The sequence below is a fragment of the Canis lupus genome, chromosome 26 (assembly GCF_011100685.1).
Source record: "Canis lupus familiaris isolate Mischka breed German Shepherd chromosome 26, alternate assembly UU_Cfam_GSD_1.0, whole genome shotgun sequence".
NCBI lineage: Eukaryota > Metazoa > Chordata > Mammalia > Carnivora > Canidae > Canis > Canis lupus.
In genome coordinates, this window is record NC_049247.1 from 19,769,646 (window position 1) to 19,791,985 (window position 22,340).

Consider the following 22,340-nt stretch of genomic DNA (forward strand, 5'->3'; position numbering starts at 1 on the left):
ATGAAGAATAATAAAGGAGTATTATAATTAGAATAGTACCATTTTGCAAATGTCCAAGGAAATGATAGATCTAGGCTGTGATCACCACTGACTGCTAACATCCTCCCCGCAAAGAGGACCACGAGACATTACGTACCTTCTGATGAAATGACTCAGCTCCCTAGGAAATATTCTTGCCTCAAATTCAAACCTGAATCAGGTCAAAACTCTAATAAATTTATAGGAGATACAAAGGATAGAGAAACATATTAAAAGGCACCATGTGGATACAATCAACAGAATCCAGACATGAGAAACTACAGAACTAATGACTCAATTTTTTCATAAACAAATTGCTAGGAAAAAGAGAGAGAGAGAGAAAGATGCTATTGATAAAAGGAACTAAAGAGACATTAACCAAATGCAATGTGTCGACGCTGTTTAAAATCTAATTCAATCAGGGATGCCAGGGTGGCTCAGCGGTTGAGCATCTGCCTTCAGCTCAGGTCCTGATTCCTGGGTCCTGGGATCCAGTCCCACATCGAGCTCCCTGCAGGGAACCTGCTTCTCTCTCTGCCTAGGTCTCTGCCTCTCTCTGTGTGTGTCTCTCATGAATAAATAAATAAAATCTTTAAATAAAATAAAAAATAAATCCTAACTCAATCGAGTCAGCTATAAAAATAAGTTTGGAGGCCAGAGAAACAACCAGGAAAATGTGAACTCTGATTAGGTTTTTGCTAATATTAATGAAATATTGCTAAGGTTTTTGTTAAGAATGACATAGGGCTATGTTTTTAAAAAGAGAAGGAACCCCTATCTTTCAGAGAGGCACACTGAAATGTACATGGATGTACTGTCTACTGCTCCAGGGTACTCATGTATCCATACATTTATCTCAACGATTATCCAAACTGCTTTGTATTCTCAGCATACACAACCGATGTGGGGGCAATTCTTTCCATTCTTTTTTTTTTTTTTTTCCTTTTTTTTTTTTTTTAATTCTTTCCATTCTTTATTCTTCCATTCTTTCCATTGGTAAGGAAAATGGAAATTTTCTGATTTATTTTTCCTATTAAAAAAAAAAAGCAGCAATGATGATCATAGCTACAATGGACTGTTCGCTGTATGCCCTCTGGCTTATGTATGGCGGTCTCCTTTACATCTTTTTGCCATCCTGGAGAAAGAAACCATGGCGCTCACATTTGATAGAAGGGGGAAGTTGAAATGCTGGAGAGTTAGCTGACTTCCCCAGGGTCACACAATGTGAGGCATGTGACTAAAATCTATGTTTAAACTTCCTCCTTTATCCTCAAGGGATGCCCCTGATTATATTCTTTTTGTTTTTTTTGTTTTTTTTTTAAATAAGCTTTTTATTTGAGAATAGATGTAAGGAGATCCCCTGAGGTCTAGACTCAGAATTAGCAGTCACCTCTGCCTCAGTCTATTGGCCGAACAAAGTCACGTGGTCTAACTCGGCAGTGAGGGGTGGGGAAATAGGCTCCACCCTCTCGGCGGAGAGGGGAGAGGGGGAGAGTATTTTCTTGTAGAATAATCTGTGCCGTCTCACTATACACTTCCTGTTGTGGATCAGTTATAAAAGTCTCAAATCAAGATGTTTATGGGGTCTCTGAACCTCCCAACAAGAAGCACACGAATGAACTACAGAGGTTCTAGAAACTATGATCAATGCCATGCTGTTGGAAAGCTGCTTGTGCTCACCAATATCCATGCTCCTCTGTCCTGAGCACCAGCTGCACTGCATTTCCCAGCTCCTCTGTATGCAGATGGCAACAGGTGACTACTTCCAGCCAATGGAATGAGACCAAAAATTCAACGCAGTACCTATGGGCCAAGGCAGTTAAGGGTAGATGTGGCTTCTCTGTGTGCTCTTTCCTCATCTGCCCATTGGATATAGAAAATACAGTGAGGGCTTCCAAGGCCCTTGTGCATGGAAGAGCTCTCAGATTCAAAAAGCCTGGGCTCCTGAATGACTATGTGGAGCAGAGTGCCTTCCAACCTGCATTACTCTGGACCACTTTGACGAGTGACATTATGTTAGGTTACTGAGATTTGGGAATATTTGTTATAGCTATTAGCGTATAGTAACTAATGTAATTCCCCTTCCTGATGGCCCCAATAATACCAGTTGAAGATATCTCCTTTGAGTTAATTCAGTAAACTATAGCTTCCTTAAGAATTATGTGCGTGAAGGTTCATTTTTGATAAGTGATCTAAAAGCCCAATTGAGTCATCCCCCAACCATTCCCACCTTTGACAATATGACTCTGATTTTTGCTTGGGGGGTGGGTGGGAATCATCCCTTTTCAAATCTTAGTTGATATGCTTCTACAAAAGGTAACTCCACCCCCTTGGGCTGGAGGGGTAGAAGATGTGACCTAGGTTAAACCAATGAGCTATTCCTCTAGCTACAGTGATTGGTTCAGGGATGGACACATTCCCCCAAGCAGGTCCAAATTTAATCTCAGGATCTTAGCTGAGCAAGTTGAAATAGACATGGCTCTCTTTCAATAGACATTAAGTAAAATCATAGCCTGGGAGATGCAGGCAGCCATCGTGTAATTATGAAGAGAGCCAGCCTTAGGATGAAGCTTACACTATGGATTGTGAACAAAACAATGAAAAGAGCAGGTACTTGGCATCATTGTCAAGAAGCTAGATCAAGCTTTGCCTGAAACTGACATACTATTGGGCTTTTCAGTCAAATAGAGGTTAATAAACAGCTCTTATGTTTTTATGCCAACTAGTTGAGTTTTCATTACTTATACCGAAACTATTATAAATGGATTGAGCATTATCACTTTTATCATCAAATAAAAACATTTTAATCAGAAAATGTAAAGTAGTAAATGTTATTAAAATAGATGATTTTCAGAGCCTACTTCTAGTTCTAAAATGTAGAATTTAGGGGGTCCCTGGATGGCTCAGCGGTTTAGTGCTGCCTTCGGCCCAGGGCGTGGTCCTGGGGTCCCGGGATTGAGTCCCGCATCGGGGTCCCTGTGTGGAGCCTGCTTCTCTCTCTGCCTGTGTTTCTGCTTCTCTCTCTGTGTCTCTCATGAATGAATAAATAAAATCTTAAAAAAAAAAAAAAAGAAAAAAGAAAAGAAAATGTAGAATTTACAAGGCCTGGTATGAATCCCTAGCACTTAGTTATCAACACATAGAAGTATTTGTTTATCTTGACAACCAGAGAATCTAATTATGAGGAGGCTGTGGGCAAAAAGATGATGAATATTCCATAAAAGAAATACAGACCTTCCCACACATGGCCAAAATCCCTGCAACGGCTTTCCCTCATTTTTAACAGATTCTAGAAAACTCTGTGAGAACTGGCTCCTACCCACCTCTCAGACCTTATTAGCTGTTCTCCCATCCATCCCCCTCAGCTGACTGAACTTTAAATTCTCACAGCTCATTCCTGCCCCAGGAATTTTGTACTTGCCATTCCCTTTGTCTAGTGTGCCCTTCTCCTGGCTTCTCCTTCTTCTGGCATCTGCCTGGACCTCAATTTCTCCTCAGAGAGGCCTTCCCTGACCACCCAGCTACAGGAATCTCCTCCTATGGCACTCTACAAATCATTATTTAATTCTTACACAGCACTTTTTATAACCTAACAGTGCCTGGTTTATTTACTCACCTGCTATCTCAGTCTTCTGTTAAAGTAAGAGTTCTTCAAGGCCAGAGCCCTTGCCCATTCTGGTGTCCCTGTGTCTCCAGCATCTGGCACAGTGCCTGATGCAGGTTGGCACTGCATAAAAAATAGGGCCATAGACGCCAAATGAAAGCAGCAGTGTCCTTTGGAGAGGGGTGGGGAATGGAAGGGACTCATGATGTAGTCATGGGGTGGGCGATTTGGCTGGGAGTTTCCAGGCGTGAGGGCAGAGTGACAGGGAGCAGGGGCAGGCTATGGCTTGGGGATGCTGTCCAGGGTATCCATAAGGTATTTCTACAGAGGAATGATGTGGTGGGAAAGAGAGAGGGAGGGAGAGAAATGGACAGAGACAGAGATCCAAAAGAAAATAATGAGAGAGAATTAGCTTTGCTGCACGTGTTAACTTCATTTCTGCCTGATATTTCGGGGTCTGGGCTCTCTCTGCATCTTCATGACCCTTGGGAGCTTCTCCTCGCAGTTACAATCTAGGAGGATCCACTTGAGGGAGAACCAAAGGACACTCTCGGCCATTGAAGTTCAACATTATCATTTCCTTCCACTTCCTTATTGGAATGTGGGAATAAAGATAGTCCCCCTAATGTCGGAAGAATTGAAAATGAGTTTTATTTAGGCTGGAGGGTAACCTCCCCCTCCTCCTGTCGCCGCTGCTGGCTCAGACCCACATGCCCCTCCAGGCTCCCAATCAATCAAAATCCTCTTACTGAACCTAAGTCTCAAAGCAGAAATGCAAAAGAAGGTTGCTGAAGGCAGCTGTATCTTTTTGTTTTGTTTTGAACTAAGAACTGGACTATACCATCCAAACCTATTTTTCTTTTTCTCATCTCTCATTCTTCTTTCTTTTCCTAGCAGATAAGGAAAGATGGGGGTCCTCCTTTTAGGGCTTTGGTTTCAGCAAGATAATGTGGCACTGAGTTGTGAGCTCAGAAAATTGCTCTGGAAGTTGGTACGGAATGGAGCTGACATGGCAGTCGTCGGATGGCGAAGGAGACCAGGATTTTCTTTTTCTTTTCCCTCATTTTGAATGTCTTCCTTGCATTGCTGATGAATCAGCCTCTGCTAAGGCCACTGGTGCAGCCTTGTGGCTGTTGTCACCTGTGTTCTCAGGGCTACTTAGCCGCTGCTTCTGGTTCATTCTTGTTGATCCCTGTTGTCACTGTTTCAGGGAGTTCTGGATCCTGGATTGAAAAAGAAGTGACCATCCACATTTCACTGAGGACCCGTGCCCAGAAATAGTAAATATTTGTTCGACAAGTGATTTATTACCTTTCATGCCATGATTAAAGTTTAACTTTCATTGACTGACTGCTCCATCTATATCGATAAAAATAAATACTCGGGGATGTGTGTGATGGCCCTTTTCATCAGCTCCCCATCGTCTCCCTGACTCCCCACTAAGCCATGATCTGTACTGCACTTCATTTCAAAAACAGAAATATAGTCATGACAGGTGCTTGCATAACACATTCAAATGGCTCCCTAGTGCTCTCACCATTCAGCCCACACTCCTTATCCAAGCTTCAAGGTCCTGCAGGGTCTGATTCCTTATTGACATCTCCAGCTTCATTCTGCACCTGCTGTCTTTGAGGCCGGGGGCCAGAGGCTGGGTGCATCACTGAGGGGTCGGTTATGGAAGCAGAACCATGTGGCGTTGTGGAATACAAATTATATTATAGGAATCAGAACGACACCCATGTTTGTGGAAGATGCTGGAGCAAAGCTCCATGAAGGGGAGCTGTGGATGAAGAGACTTTATTAAGCATTAGTTACTAAGCATCATTATAGGCACTGGTGCAAGTAAAGGAGCCAGAGCTCTCTGGGAAATCTGTCAGCATGGCATGTGTCCAGCTGATGCAGGAGGCTTTGGAAGTCATGGAAGTTCATGGCTGCCACCCTCTGTGAATGCACCACTAAGGGTCTAGAGGTGGGCTTCACATCCCTGTTAGTTGGCAAGACCAGGGAGAGGCGGAGTTGGCTCAGGAAAGAGCAAGGACAGACTGGGGGCTCCTGGCACCTCTGCCTTCAGAAAGGCAGCCTCGGACACAGAAAACTCCAGCAGAGTGGGATGAGGTGGGGACACTGTCTCTTGCACTCAAGTAATAAGGAGAACAAGCAGAGAGGTCCCAGGACAGGATTTGGGCAGTATGGCCTGTGATGTCTGATGTAACACCCTTCCTCCGCATTGCTACCAAATCTTCAGTAAAATCCATGCTCCTTGGCCTCAGGCTCAAGTTAGCTTTGCTTCTTTCTTTCTCTTCTTCCCGTCCTCTCTTCCTCCTTGTGTACAACCTAAGTCTGGTCCAAAGTTGGCATGGGGAAGAGTGAAGCTTGCAAGGTGACCCAAGTACATATGTACTTGGCTGGAAATTTAATAAAATTTCCATTTTATTAAAAGGGCACATGAGTCCAGCATTGAGAAACCACAACCCAGCTCAACGGTCTCCTTTCATGTTAACTTTAAATCTTGAAAGTGTAAAAAGCAGCACCTCATTTTTGGAAATCAAGCAACACGTAAGTCTGAATAGGAAAAAGTAAGGGTTATGTCTTCCTGCTTCTTTCCAGCCCCACTTACTCCTTGTTTTATCATCAGACAAGCGGAAGCCCAAGAAGTTAAGTGTCTTGCCGCTAATCACACAGGCCTATCATTTTGGTTTTATAAAGGAGCCTCTTATGAGTGAGCTGTCCCTTAAAAGGCCACACTCTCAAAGCCTGTTCTCCAAAGTGCATATCATCCACCCAAGAAGTCTGAGAGTGTCTTCACCTAAAACAATTTGCATTGATCACAGTGGCTGCAATTTCCATTTCTGCATTAAATTGGGCAGACTGAGAGTGATTCTCAGGCTGCTGTAAGGTGGTTCTGATGGAGTGGTTGTACCTTGATGGGAGCAACCACGGATGAGGGACTGGCCTCTGTTTTAGGGACTCAATTTTATAGTTTACTTGAGTGAAGTCAGTGAATTATGAATAAATATTTTTGCAGTGACCAGGATGCTGGTGGATACATGATCTGGCTGAGGGGCTTTCAGAGTCTTTGATCCTGGCCCACTGTAAGAAGTACATTTTACAGGGCAGCCCCGGTGGCGCAGCGGTTTGGTGCTGCCTGCAGCCTGGGGTGTGATCCTGGAGACCTGGGTTCAAGTCCCACGTCGGGCTCCCTGCATGGAGCCTGCTTCTCTCCCTCTTCCTCTGCCTGTGTCTCTGCCTCTCTCTCTGTGTCAATCAATAAATAAAATCTTAAAAAAAAAAAACAAAAACCTGTCCCACTAACATTTGAGTCTCCACTTGTTAAAAAAAAAGAAGTACATTTTTACAAAGTGGCATAGTACACACACACACACACACGTACACACATGTACATGCACCAGCACACACTTGCACATCTGAAACAAACATTTCACAAAACAGTGCTTAAAACTAACATAGTGACTCACTCTCTGTTGATTTTTATTCCATCCTATCTTACTTTGTTTTACAATGCTCCTTGCATCTGTCTAAATGTACTTTGTGACCTACCACCGATCAGCCTTGAGTCACAGCTTAAAAATCGCTGATCTGGGGCACCTCTCATTGCAATCAAGGAATCTCGGAAGTGGAATTAATCATCAAAGTGGCTTATTATTCCTTGAATCAGAGTCAAGTGTGTCAGAGGGTTTGGAGGGCAAGTTCAGAGAGGCAGTCATTGGTCTGCCTGGGTTATTTCGATTCCACTGTGGGGTTCACTTCTCAGTGACCACACTGCTCATGTTGCCAAGCAGTGATCATTGCTCCCATTTACTGAGGTTTTACAGTGCGCTAAGTGATGGAGAGTCAAAGAGAGAAAAAAGAGGTCTAATAACATGGTAGAAATAAGTAGATATAAGCAAGGGAAAACAGACCTCTGTCAAAGCTCCCTCCCAGAGGCAAGTAATGGAAACCGAGTTATTTTAACACCTGCTGGCGTCAGCGAGACATGGGAGGGGAAACATTTGCCATTGACCTTGTTGTGGTCACAAGAGCATGATACGGTTCGCACACCCTTAGAAGATAACCCCCGGTAGGGGTTTCACTAGGAAGGGCTGCTCTGGTTCTAAATGTGGGGGCTCAGGACAGCAAATCTCCCCAGCCTTACTGTCATGAGAGAGAAAGCAGACAAGCAAACTTCCTGGGGGGGTGGGGGGGACTCTGTGTGCAAGATGCTCCATGGTGGAGAGAGACACCTTAGAGAAAGTGGTGTTTTGGTTTGTTTTACATTTGAGGACTCCAGGCAGGCTGCAGGTGACACATCTTCATCTGCTTCTGATCAAGTTCACGTAGATAGTAAATCACGTGGTTGCACACCCAGGTTGCTTCCCTGGTCAATATCAGTGAATGGGAGAACCCTGGGCTTGGACAAGACAGACGCCCTCTCTCCTGATTTCCTGCATGGAGCAATCAAGGGAGGCTGCTGCCTTCCAGCCAAGAAGTGTTGGGGATTGGAACTGAGTGTCAACACCAAACACTTTATTTACTTAGCTCAAGTAAATAACAACCAGATCAAGGTATAAAACGTCAGCTGCCCCCAGGAGGCTCCCTCCTCCTCCTTCACACAGCGACCACTATTCTGACCAATACCAGCGGCTATCAGCTGTGCTTATTTTTTTCAGTTGCATATAAATGGTTTCATAACAGTTGTTCTTTGGCAACTGACTCCTTTAACTCAGCATTATGTGTGATTTACACATCCTGCTGCACGCACCAGTGGTCTGTGCTTTTTCCTTGCCGTGTAGTATTCCATTGTTTGACCATGCTACAATTTATCCATTCCATAGTTGATGGATATCTGCATTGTTTCTGTTCTGGCTGTGAATAAAGCTGCTGTGAACATCTGCATACAGATGTTTTTTGATACCCATAAGAAGCACTTGTTTCTGTAGGAAATTTACATATCTTGGAGTAAAATTCCTTGGTCATATGGTAAACGTATATTTAGCTTCAGTGGCTACTGCCAATTTTCCAAAATGGTCAAACCAATTTACACTCACACCAGCAGTGTACAAAAGCTCCATCTGCTCTGCATCCTTGTCAACATTTGGTTTTGTTTGTACTTTTTAATTTTAGCCATTCTAACATAAAACACTGTTGTATGCATCATTATATGTTATATGGGTTATCTCGAATCTTCATGACAAGAAGATTGTTCTTGTTATTGTTACCAGTTTCTGAATAAAGAGTCAGAAGACTTGGGAGGTCAGGGCTTTGGCCTAAGGTCCCCCAACCCGAGTGTAGTGAAGTTGAGACTAAAGCTGTGCACGTCACACCCTGGCTCCTGGTCTCTGTACTGAACCATGGCCAGTTCTCACTCTGTCACCTACCAAGTCAGTGTTTAGGGGCACAGTCCTGTGGACCTCATCTCCATGTATAATGGTGCTATCCCATTAGGCATCGCTTCTGAGTCTGGGTGTGGACCCTCACTCAATTCTTGACTCCCTTATGGCCTATTTTGCTAGAACTACTTCTTTTCCATTACCCAAAACATAAACTTTAGCCAAACATGCAATTTTTTTTTTCCTGTAACACATAGCAAATTACTTGAACCAGTGACAAAGGATTTCATGCTCTTGAGTGGAGGAAAGATTTCCAAGGCTGCGATGGGCAGGTTCTAGGTTGCCTGACCCTACCTCTTCATATTCATATTCTCTGAGCAGTACCCTAACCTGGAGTGGGGGCAGGATCTGTGGCTGGCTTTTAACTAGTATATCATGCAAGGGAAATGAATGTATAAGATTATAATCCCCATCTTAAGATGTGTCGATGAAGTAAGTAGCCACGCTGGGGAGGTCCAAGTTATAAAGAGCTAGGCGTAGCTTCTGGGAGGTAACAGCAATCTCCAGCCAACAGTCTGCAAGAAGCCAAGGCCCTAAATCCCCAAATCCGACAGGCCACCAGGAACCACATGTTGGCAGCACTTACTAAACTTGGAAACAGATCCCTTTCCAGCCAAGACTCTGATAAAGACTGCAGCCCCGGTGAACCTTTGCTTGCAGCCCTCTGAGACCCTAAGCAAGACCTTACCCCGCTCATCCTTACCCAGACTCCTGACCCACAGGAACACATACTTTGGCCAAGTACGTGTTGCTTTCAGTTGGGAAGTTTGTGGTCACACGACTACTCAGCAATAACTAATGAAAAAGCCTCGTCTCTGCATGGAGATGCAGAATGTGATCCAAATATCTGATCTGATCAGCCAACAGATCTTGCCCAGTTCAAGTGTTGATAATAAATGACTACACCATTTCTCGGTGGGGGACATCTTCTTGTGGAGATGCTGAGGTCCTGCACCTCGTGACCAGCAGATGAAGGCTTCTGGAGCCAAACATCCCCTGATGTCTGGACTGGGATCTCACAGCCTTGGGAAATCACTTTCTCTCTTGCACATTTGTTGGGTTCTAAGTGTGATCAGGGTAATCATAAAGACTCCCAAGGGGGCTCTTAGTTGTAGCAACATTTCTTGAGCAAGGGTTCAGCTGTGGGAGTTTCCTAATACGCCCTGGGTGTCCATACAGATGGGGTGCTGGACTGATGGAGCAACAAGGTATGGGTAAGCACAGGGGAGAGGTCAGATGCTGTCAAGTAAGCCCCAGCACCCAGATTCTGCCCATGACCCTGAATCTCACCCCCCACCCCCAGCTAATTAGCCCCACAAAGTTAGTATTTGCATGTGGTGTCTATTTGCATGGCGCCCACTGGTCCCTGGAGGTACAAGAGGGGGAGGAGGAGGAGGAGGAGGAGGAGGAGGCAGGCGGTGAAACAGGCATTTCTTTTCAGGGCCTCAAGGGTGGAAACATTTTGCCCTGATGTTGTTCATCATTCTTGTTTGTTTAGAGGAATTAAGGCCTGGTTGGATAGAGCTATCATTTGTTTGCTTCCTCTCATTCCTATTTAAAGCAGTTTATAAGGAAAGTCCTCCAGAAAAATTCAGTCTCTCCCCGTCCCCTCCCACACCCCCACCCATGCCTTTTTCTGGACTGTGTGAAAGGGAGGGGAAGGTCATTATCCCAAGAGCTGCCAGGGCTCTCTTTAACAAGGCCAACTGGATCCTATCACATCCCTGCTCACTGCCGTCCCTGGCTCCCCACTGCTGTCAGGACACAGACCCAGCTCTTTGGTGTGGGCTCCACGGCCCTGCAGGCTCTGACTTCTGCCCTGTGTCAGGCTTTGCCTCACACCTTGTCCCCATGCTCCCTCCATGCATGCTCCTTCCACTCAGGAGTTTTGCCCAAGCTGCACCTCCCACTTGGAAGCCTTTTCCCTTCCTCTTTCCCCTCACAATCAGTTCTCAGATTAAATGTCACCTCCTCCAAGAGGCCCTCAGGGGTTTTGCCCAAACTGCACCTCCCACTTGGAAGCCTTTTCCCTTCCTCTTTGCCCTCACATTCAGTTCTCAGCTTAAATGGCACCTCCTCTGAGAGGCCCTCCTGGATCCACACTTTCTTGTGAGGTCCTCTGTTATGAGCACTGTCAGACATCTATATCTTTCCAGCACGTCGCAGGATCTTAGTTAAGTGGTTAACTGCCAATGAAGTACCCCTGCGCGAATGCTGTTCTGTGAAGGTAGGAGGTGTTCCCCTGGCTCCCACTGTCATCGCACTGCCTTGCCCACAGTAGACCCCAAGAAATACTTGCTAAGTGAACGACTAATGTAATGAAGGAAACCTACGAATAAATGAATGATTTTTAAAATCATTCAACGTGATTTTTAAAATCTGAGACCTGACTTGGCTCCTTGGAGAGAATCATCTTTCAGTAATGATCAATTTAGCTTTTGGGTTCATGGTGGCTGGATTAGGACTCCTTCCTGGGGACAGATGTTTGCTCTTAGAGGAGTCAGGTTTGGTGACGCCGATAGACTTCATGAAGGCCGGAAGGCTGGCATGGCAGGGAGTGACACTGGCTGGTCACGGTGGCAAGAAGGAGAGCTTCGGGGCTGGAGCAGTTCCAATCCCCAATTAAGTTTTAAATGCTCCAGCACTGTCCTGGAGAATGTGATTCTCTGAAGGAGAGCGTTCTAGACTTGCGAGTGGCCAGAGTTCCAGGCCTTTTTGCGGTCTGCCAAATTCCATGCTTGGCTCTTCCCAGAAACAGTTGTGTGCAGCGGGGGCCCTGGGAGTGCGTGTGGGTGTCTCCGAGTCTAGGCACAGAGGTAATCAGGCTTGACTCCACCACCGTGGACTTCACTCATCGGGGCCTGTCGAGCCCTAACTGCATGCCTTCTTGTTTCATTGAATCCTCACAGTAATTCCTGCCATAGTTAATTGCCTTCGATGACAGAGGAGAAACCGAGATTCACAGAGGGGAAGTTGCTTAAGATCATACGGGTAATGACAGAAGTGCGATTCAAACTGAGATTTACATCAATTTACATCAATTTACATCCATCCTCCTTGCTCTCAGCTATGCCCCACAACCCTGAAATGTCTCGAGGCCAGTGAGATCAGCCGAGTGGTTCTTGGGGTGGAAACACCTGTTGCTCCTAATGCGTCACACATACACACAATTAATTGCACGCACGCACACGGATAATCCTGCTGAATGCAATGCAAAGGCAAGGAAAAGCCTTCTATTTTATAATCAGGGGTACAGTTTAAAATTCAGACATTTCTGGGAAAGTTGATCTACCAACAAATTCACACTAAGGTGAGTGAAGGAGAGCATTCCAGGCAAAGGAGACAGGAGGGAAAAGCCCCTGAAGTTAGAATTGGTTTGGCCAGTGTGACCCAGACTTGGTGAGTGGACTTGGAGTAGCAGGAACCCAGTTGCAAACAGTATTTTTCTTGGGATTTAAGAGCTTAGTGCGCATTTGAATGTCCTGTTACCTTGTTGGACCCAGCAGCCCCATCACTTAGACATCAGGGAGGTTAATTAGAAGACGGGAATCTGGGGAGCCAGCTCTGGCCTCAGACTGCCTGGGTTCAACTCCTATCAATCTAGTTCTTGTACTTGCTTTGCCAGCAACTTGACATTTTTCTCCCGTTTGAGATGAGGCCAACCATCTCCATCATGGGTGTTTGGGGAAGAATTAATGAGACGGTCACACAAAGTGTTCACGGTGATAGTTGGCACACAGTAAGCACTTAATAAGGGTTATCTACGGTTATTATTTTATACAGCCAAAGTACCTTCTTCGGAAGAGCATTTCAGAGTGGCTATCTGCCTCCTGAGATTGATTCTGTGTCATGGCAGATGAGTGATTTCTTTTTAGTGATGCCACATTGATGGTGCTCAGTAAAATATTTGTTGAATGAATGGAAGCGTAAACTAGTGTGTCACGAATGGGGGGGAGGAATAGAAGGTAGAGCATAAAAGCGTGGGCAGAGGAGTTTGAAGATAATTTGGTAAACAATGGTGAGTTATTGAAGGTTCTCGAACAGGGTCAGGGAAGTGTCAGAGGGATGGAAGGACGGATGGGTTGGAAGCAAGACGAACAATTGGAAAGCTGTGGGCACCTTCCGAAGGATGAGGGATAAGACATATTTGTCCTGAAGGTTCCAAGGAGAAGGGAAGGAGGGCTTTCCCAGGTTGCATGTACGCTCATGCAGGTCTCCCAGATGCTACCCTACATGGTGCTAGGGTCCCTCTTATTCACCTGCATGGTATCTTCAGCCAGAAGAGCCTTATACAAAGCCTGTCTGATGTGGTTAACTTCTTTGAAACCTTCCACTGGCTTCTCAGTGCCCCTAAGAGAGCTTCGATTTCCCTCTGTGGCTCCCAGGCTCTGCGTAATCTCATCCTGCTGACCTCTCTGACATCTCTCTCCTTCCTCCTCCTCTCACTGGGGGCTGCCCACTTGGGCTCAGCTGATGCTCACCCTTCCCTAAACTGGGTTTCTCCCATGTGGTATCTGCCTAGACTAAAGGTTCCAGGGTAACCTCTCGCACTTGAACCGCGGGAATCCCTGGTCTGTCATGTTAACACAATGCAGAAACCCCCTTTCAGTAGGTTTGGGCGGGGCCTCCAATTCCAAAGTTCAAAGGCCTCCTGAAGGCCCAGGGTGGGGGTGGGGCTTGTGAGAAATGCAGACTCCCCGACCCTGCCCTGGATTTCTGAACCTGAGCCTGTGCAAGAGCAGTTTCAGTACTTATGTGTCCAGGAGTGCTCATCTGGAGCACTCTTTAGGAGCATGTGACCACTATTCTAGTGGCTCCTGGGGGTCCCCTTGGATTGGGGTTATGCAGGGACTGGCCCAAGTACCATGACTTTGTGGCTGAGTCTACACCCGGAAACTCTGGCACAATGAGACCAGTTGGGGAGTTATTTCCTCCAGTAGGGAGAGAAGACAGAGAACTGGCTGGGATGGAAATGACATGCAAGCTGAGAGGTGGGGTCCGGGTCTCTGGCAGCCACTGGCCAGCCTGGCATGCCACATATCATTTGTGTTTGTAAGGTGTGACACAGGAGGTCAATAGGATTTTTCTTAGCTGACTAGGGTCTATGGTGGCCTTTCTGGGATTGGTCTTTATATGCTTTCCCAGCTGGGTGGCACGTGCACTTTCAGGGAGAACTATGGAGGGAAGGCCACCAGGTTAAGGGCCAGAGGGAACTTGGTGATGCAGCAAAGTTCTGGTGTTTTGTGACTTACATATCTAGAGATCATCTTCTCACTGCTCAAGAGGGAGACACAAAGACCTGCCTTGGGTGGCTGAAGATTCCAGGGAGCCCACTTTCCAGACATCACTGCTGATCCTGCATTCCTGCCTCTGCTGAGCTCTTATTCTCTTGGTCTCATGGCTGATCCTTTCTCACTCATGTGGGCACTGGCTCCCACATGCCCTGCAAGCTACCATCAAAGCACCCGCAAATACAAGCCATGAGGTTGTCAGGGTCCCCAGAAAGGCATGGCATTACTGAAGAGAACAGCACACTTAACACAGATGAGAGAACAGATTTCCTATTCCTGAATGTTCCCTGGACAACCCCTCATCCCCCGGGGGTTTTCACTGGCTACCCATCCCTTGGAGAGCCTGACCCTGGGCCATCTCATTGCTTTCTCTGCCTTACTCCCTCCTCCAAATCTTCCTATTAGGCAAAGGGATTTACCTCTATCCCTACCCAGACCTAAAGCCTCCAGACCCGCTTTTGTATAGCCACAGCTCATCCGGGCTCTTAGAGGCCAGAGAACCCTTCTAAGCCATTAACAGCAGCAAGGCCCAACAGGGACCCAGGGAGGTTAGGGCTCATTCTTTACCAGGATGCTCCTTCGTTAGCAGACACTTGAGGTTTTATTTTTTTAAAGATTTTATTTATTTATTCATGAGAGACACAGAGAGAAACAGATGCAGGCACAGGCAGAGGGAGAGGGAGAAGCAGGCTCCATGCATGGAACCCGACGTGGGACTCGATACCAGGTCTCCGGGTTCACACCTTGGGCTGAAGGCGGCGTTAAACCACTGAGCTACCCGGGCTGCCCAACACTTGAGGTTTTAAATAGCATTTTTCTCTGCCTTTAGATGATCTCTGGTGGATAGCTCTTTGAGGCGAACAATGTATAATCTCTTATGTCATTCATTCATTCATTCAACACATATTTATTGAGCAAGGTCAAGTGTGCCAAGTGCAGATGCTGGAGGAACAAATACAGTCCTGCTTTCTTCTAGAAAACTGCTGATGGACTGCTCGCCTCACCTGTGGGTTGTGACGACAGTAAGGATTAACGCGCTGGGTATTGTCTGATACAGTAAAACCGAAACTCTTGAGATATTATGTTATTGAGAGGCGCCAGTATTCTTCACCTTGCAAAGGGATTTGCTGGAGGATTAAATAAATCCACAGAACTTTAGAATTTGATGGGACCTCGGGGACCAGCTCATTCAATCCCAATACTAGTCAGCTGTGAAAAGTGATATTTAAACAGTTTAAGAGGCTTGCTTCCAGTTATCCAGCCAACACCAGAGCCAGGGGTCACATCCAGCACAGCTTTTTCCTTCCCAGAACTGGTCTCTTCCCATTGTACCTTGCATGGCACAGAGATACTCCAATGACGATGAGGATGATGTCAGTGATAAAATTCTTCAAGTGTTTTCTATGTGTCAGACCCTGTTCTAAGTGCCTTTCATGTGTCACATTGTTCTCCTAGCAATGTCATTTTAAAAAAGATTTTATTTATTTATTAGAGACAGAGAGAGAGAGAGAGAGAGAAGCAGAGACACAGGCAGAGGGAGAAGCAGACTCCACGCAGGGAGCCCGATGCGGGACTCGATCCCAGGATCACGCTCTGGGCAGGTGCCAAACCGCTGAGCCACCTAGGGATCCCCTAGCAATGCCATTAATACCACTGAGAGAGTGCTGAGGTACAGAGAGATTAAGCAACTTGTCTAAGGCCACACAGCTCAGAAGTTCTAACACAAGTTATCTGGGGTTGGGGTTCTAACACAAGTTATCTGGCTCCCAAGCCCAAATGCTGAACCACAACACCCTATGGCCTTTCTCTAGAGAGGGACTCCCTGACCTGGAGCCCTGGTAGAGAAATGAGTTTCCACCTACATATTTAAAGGGAGGCATTTCTTTTTCTTTTTTTAAATATTTAATTTATTTATTCAAGACACACACACACACACACACACACACACACACACACACAGAAAAGCAGGCTCCATGCAGGAAGCCTGACATGGGACTCGATCCCAGGTCTCCAAGATCACACCCTGGGCTGAAGGTGGCACTAAACCAGTGAGCAACCCGGGCTGCCCAAGGAAGGCATTTCTATATTAAACATCATTTCAGTGCCAAGCAAACCAAAGCTTGATGTCATATTTTCTGACAGATCCTTTAAAGTATTGGGTTGCTCTGTATAGAGCCACCATTAAAGTTTATAAAGCTTTGCTGATGAAACAGCAGGAAAAGGAGATGTGATGTGTGTGACAGGTAGCAGGATTGTGATAGGATTGTGATCAAGGTTATAAGTGAAATGGGATGGAGTCTCTTGCATGGCTAGAAATTTCTGCAGACTTTGCAGAGTGTGAAGTTTGGAAATAAACCCAGTCAAATGTCAATCATGGGTGGTGTTTTTTTGGGTAGCAACCACACTTACAGTATTGCTTATAAAACAGTCATGTCTCTCTTAGCAGTGATTGAATTATATATTATGATATAAATGAATTTAAGGTCAGGCACGTTCTTCTGGCTCCCAAAATCATCTCATGTGAGTCTTAGAGTTGACTTTTTTCATGTGTGCTTGATTAATTTCCCGGAACAACCCTCCTTATTGTCTGGGGGAATCTCACTGTAGGTAGTCCCAGCAAAGCCCAGACTCTAAAACAAAAAATGGCCAGTTAGTTCCCTAGTTAGCTTCCCCCCTTTGAAATGGTTATCAAAATTAACCCTAGAGAGTATAAACTTTAATGCATCCATCTCCACTACACATTTCTGAATCCTGGAAAGTCATAGAAAAGAGAAATGAGAACGTTATGAACCTTGCAGGAACTTTGGGGAGTTTTACCTATTATCACAGGCAGCGGGAGCCCAAAGCCATTTAAATCATCTTGGGGAGGAGGAGGGAGAGGACTGTCATTATTTGCAAAGGAACATGATTGGCGCAGTACAAATGGATTGCTATTTGTTTTCTCAGTTCGTAGTAATGATTACAGGCTGGCCATGGTGTTTAGCAACAGGATCCAGCAGGTCAGTTATGACAACTTCATCACTGTCATTAGCGCCTTTTGTTTGCAGTGAACACAAAAAGCTGTTCAGCATTAAGAGAGTCAAGGGAAAGAAAGAGAGGAGGGGGTGGAGAAAGCCAAGGAGACAGCTAGGGAACCAAGGTTCGCACACTATTAATACCAAGGAAAAATACCCCTGGGTGCTCCAGTCAGCTGACTTCAATGGTAAAGGGGCCTCAGTTAGGGGACCTGACTTTGGACTCCCTGTTCTTTCTCCTGGAAGAGTAATTGCTCATGTTTATAAAGGCTAATCATTTATGCTAATTTTGGTTCCTGGAAAAGCCCAAGGGGATGTTATTTTTGGTAAAGGGTCTTCCTGCTTCAAGTGTAGTGACTGTGAATAACTAGTTTCAGTATCTTCTCTCGCATGCCAGGGTAAAATGAAGCAAAGTAAATAGAGTTAGTGCAGTGACCTTTATTGGGGACCTACTGGATGGCAGGCTAGGCATTTTTATGTGTATCATCATCTTGGTCTTCTTAATGACCCTGGGGTCTGTGGCTTCATGTCCACTGTACTAATGAGAACAATAAAGCAAGAGGTAAAATGTTGCCCCTGGAATCACCCAGCAAGTCAGAGCCCAGCAGGGATTTGAATTCTGGTGTGTTTCTTGTTCCAAGTTTACCACACCATGCTGAAAATACACACACACACACACACACACACACACACACACCAACCTCCTCTCTCCAAAACAAAACAAGCAAACCACCACCAAAATTCTTAACTGAAGTCAGAGGCAAGGTTAAAAATCTCAGTATTTGGAGGGACCATGAAAAAGGAGGCAAAAAGTATGTATTTATTTCAGGATCCAATCATGTGAAAGCTTGAGTGATCCAAAGACATATTGAAAGAAATTGTATTACTTAAGTCACAAAAATGTGTTCTACTTTTTTTGGGAACTTACCCCCTCCTCCTGGGGTGACCTTTGACATGACATTCTGTGTTCCCATTTTTAGGCCAAAAAAAAAAAAATAGTGGGTAGAAGATGTAAGTTTGATATTTGGTTCATGCAAATCTTTGTCTCATTAGTATCTTGCTTGTGCTGGCTTTCTGCTGCCTGACCAAGCTCCTTTGACTCATGTTCCCACTCCTTACGTCCGTCTTATCCTTTTCTGGACAACTTTACCAATATCATGCCTTGAATCTTGAGAAATATCTGGTAAAACTGGCCAATTAGGATGGCAGGCGTAACTGGGAAACAGATGATGGGGGGTGGGCGGTGATGTGGTAAGAAGGAGGGAGAGAACAAAAGAGGGCAGCAGTTCTCATGATGACCAAATGAGGCTGCTTCTGCTGTGACATTACATTTACTGCCTAAAATGTGACCCGGACCATTTCTGGTGAACCGTTAACTCTGTAAGCTACTGACAGGACATTGACTCAAATCTTAGTGCTGAGTCTCTGCTCCCCGTGCAATGAATGCAACCAATGGGCATGAATTGGGCGGGATTTTTTTTTTTTTTTTAATTTAAAAGGACTTTATTTGACAGACAGAAGGAGAGAGCACAAGCAGGGGGAATGGGAGAGGGAGAAGCAGGTTCCCTGCTGAGCAGGAAGTCTGATGGGGGCTGGATCCCAGGACCCTGAGATCATGACCTGAGCCAAAGGCAGCCACTTCACCCACTGAGTCACCCAGGCACCCCTTAAGGGGGATTAAAAAAAAAGTAATTAATTCCCAGTGCAGGTCATCTGAGGACGTCCTGAGCGTCCCTTAACAACCGCTCCAGCCCGAGCGCCACATGGGTTCTGAACTGGACCCATGTGTACTGTGGAAAAATGAGAAGCAAATGAGAACCTCGGGCCGGGGTGGGTAGTGGCGGCCAGACACCGCGGCCGAGACTGAGGCTCAGGAAGCTGGAAATTCCCTCCTGCCTCGGCGCTGGGGCTCTCGCCTTTCCACTTCCCTAAGTCACCCTCGCGGGGGGCCTGTGCGCTCAGCGGCGCTCCCCCTGTCTCTGGAACTGACGGTCCGGCCGCAGGAGCCTCCGTTCTCGTCCTCGGCGAGCACTTTAGCCTCCAACCCCCACCTGCCACCTGCGCGCCGGCGAGCGCGACCACCTGCCCGGCGAACGGCTCCTCCCCGGGGGTCTGCCCCTCCCCTGCAGCCTGGCCCGGCTTGGGTGGGACGAGCAACTTCGGCCAGCGCTTAGCTGCCTGCGGGCCGAGTCTCCAGCGGGGCTGCGGGGTGCGGGGTGCGGGGGCGAGCGCCCCAAGCCCGCCCCGGCGCCCCCCGGCACAGGTGGGCCGTGCGCTGCCCGAGCCGCCCCGGCCGCCTGCGGGAATGCGGACGGGCCCTGTCGGGGTGCGGGGCCCCCGGCGGGGTGGGCGGGGGGAGCGCGGCGGGAGCTCGGGGCGGGAAGTGCAGGGGAGGAGGGAGGGGCGGGAGGGGCGGGACGGGCAGGACGGGCAGGACGGGCCGGACGGGGGGAGGAAGTCCCCCGTGGCCGCCCCGCGGCGAGGGCGGGACCGTGCCCGCGGGCGCGCGGTCAGGAGACCGGGGTGGGCCGGCGGGGCAGCTCCGCCCGCGCGCACAGGGGCTCCGACCTCGGGGCGCGCTCCCCGCCGACCCCCGGAGGGAGGGGCGGGGGCGGGGGCGGGGGCGGGGCGGGGGCGCGTGCGCGGGGGCGGGGGCGGGGGCGCGCGTGCGCGTGCGCGGGGCGGGGGCGCGCGGGGGGCGGGGCGGCGCGCGGCGACCCCGGCGGGCGCGAGGCTGCGGCGCGCGCGGGGCGCCGAGGGGGGCGCGGGGGCGCGCGCGGGGGCGCGGGCGCGCGCGGGGGGGGGCTGCCCCGGGGCGGCCCCCCCACGTCGGGGCGCGGCGGGCGGCGGCGGCGGGAGCGCGTCCCGTCCGGGTCCCGAGGAGCCGCCGCCGCCGCCGCCGCCGCCGCCGCTCGCCAACATGGCGGACCTGGAGGCCGTGCTGGCCGATGTCAGCTACCTGATGGCGATGGAGAAGAGCAAGGCGACCCCGGCCGCCCGCGCCAGTAAGAAGATCGTGCTGCCCGAGCCCAGGTACCGGCCGCCGGGCCCGCGCCGCCCCCCGCGCAGCCGCCCCCCGCGGCCGCCAGCGACCCCCTGCGTCCGGGAGGGTCGGCGCTCGGCCTCGGCCGCGGCCCCCCGCCCCGGCCTCGCCGTTCCCGTCTCTGAAGTGGGTCTCCGAGGGCTGTTGGGGGCACCCCGGCGGAGAGCGCCCCAGAGTGCCCGGGGCCGCACGCGGAGCGCGGGAGCGCCCGAGCCTCGGGCTGCCGGGATGTGGCTGCGAGTTGGCTGGACCAGCCCCGTCCCCGTCGCCCTCTCCCTCCTGTGCCTCCCCTGTGTGGGGTGAGCGCCATCCTCGGGGTCGCCAGCGCCGCTCTGCCGAGGCTCGCTCCTGCCCCGCGCCTGCCTGCCCTCCTGCCCCATCCCTGCCCCTCCTGCCCCATCCCTGCCCCTCCAGCCCCATCCCTGTCCCTCCAGACCCATCCCTGTCCCTCCTGCCCCATCCCTGTCCCTCCTGCCCCATCCCTGCCCCTCCAGACCCATCCTTATGGGTCCCTCCAGCCCCATTCCTGTCCCTCCAGCCCCATCCCTGTCCCTCCAGACCCATCCCTGTCCCTCCTGCCCCATCCCTGTCCCTCCAGACCCATCCCTGCCCCTCCAGCCCCATCCTTATGGGTCCCTCCAGCCCCATTCCTGTCCCTCCAGCCCCATCCTGCCCCATCCCTGTCCCTCCAGCCCCATCCCTGTCCCTCCAGACCCATCCCTGCCCCTCCAGCCCCATCCTTATGGGTCCCTCCAGCCCCATCCCTGTCCCTCCAGCCCCATCCCTGTCCCTCTTGCCCCATCCCTGTCCCTCCAGCCCCATCCCTGCCCCTCCAGCCCCATCCTTGCCCCTCCAGCCCCATCCTTATGGCTCCCTCCAGCCCCATCCCTGTCCCTCAGCCCCATCCTTGTGACTCTCTCCTGCCCCGTGCCTGCCTGCCCTCCAGCCCCATCCCTGTCCCTCCTGCCCCATCCCTGTTCCTCCAGCGCCATCCTTATGGGTCCCTCCTGCCCCATTCCTGCCCTTCAGCCCCATCCCTGTCCCTGCTGCCCCATCTCCATCACACCTCCAGCCCCATCATTATGGGTCCCTGCTGCCCCATGCCTGTGGCTCCCTTGTGCTGCATTCTGGTCGTTCCTTCTCTGCTGCCCCTGTTGCCAACTGCATCCTCTTCTCAGCACCCCGGGGGCTCCTTAGCTGGGGAGTGCCGGCTCCTTGCCTTTTTGTCCCAGGTACTTAAAGTGCAGTTTTCAGTGCTTGCTGCCTTTGGGGTCCAGTCTATTCCTCTTCCTATCCTCCTTTCCTTCCCTCTTTCGTGCCCCCACACAATGATAAGTGGCTGGTGACCCACACAGTTTTCTTTTTGGTGCTAAGTGTATCACCCCAGCGACTTTCCTCAACTTGCAGATCCCCTGGTGGTACTTTGTTAAAAGGTTGAAGTGGGTTTCCTTTTACACGCACATTGAATAGGTTGATTCCAAACAGGAATTCGTTGTTTAAATGACCAAGGAAGGGCCCGATTGAATTGGCAAAGGGTTTGGTGAGGGCCATACCCAGTTGTACTCTTATCTCGAAAATGACTTATTATTGATGGAACTAGTTAAAGACTTCAGTGGTTCATGTCATTAGCACCACCCCAGAGAAGATCATTCATCAGATTAATAGAGTTTCAAATAGTATATCAAAGGATTAGGGCTGGATCCCGCCGCCCCGCCCCCCCCCCCCCCCCCCCCCAGCTTCTTTTCTAAGTAACACCATCATGAGTTGCACAGTAAACGTGCTAAATAGCTCGTGGTAGAACTGATGATAAAATAGAGGCATCTTCTTTATGGTGAATTTGAAACCATGCAATTTTGTAAAATATTAGAATCTAAATCAAAGCTGTTCTCCATTGAAAGCATCCGTGTTTCAAGGCGTATACACCCAAGATTGCTTAAATTGTTACCTTGACATAAGAAAAAAAATCTTTCTTTTAATGCTAAG

The 22,340-nt window shown here is 48.8% G+C and overlaps 1 protein-coding gene across 6 annotated transcripts in view; it reads left to right on the top strand.

Moving 5' to 3' along the window:
* The first annotated feature begins 20,163 nt into the window (after positions 1–20,163).
* GRK3 (G protein-coupled receptor kinase 3) overlaps positions 20,164–22,340 on the top strand; it is a 132,332-nt gene continuing 130,155 nt past the window's right edge. For all 6 annotated transcript variants that reach the window (XR_005379327.1, XR_005379328.1, XM_038575486.1 and 3 more), the window contains exon 1: positions 20,164–20,347. Coding sequence is in view for 4 of the 6 variants with exons in the window: in XM_038575486.1 (XP_038431414.1) it covers positions 20,235–20,347 (113 nt within the window). In the remaining 2 variants the exon portion in view is untranslated. The remainder of the gene's footprint in view (positions 20,348–22,340) is intronic.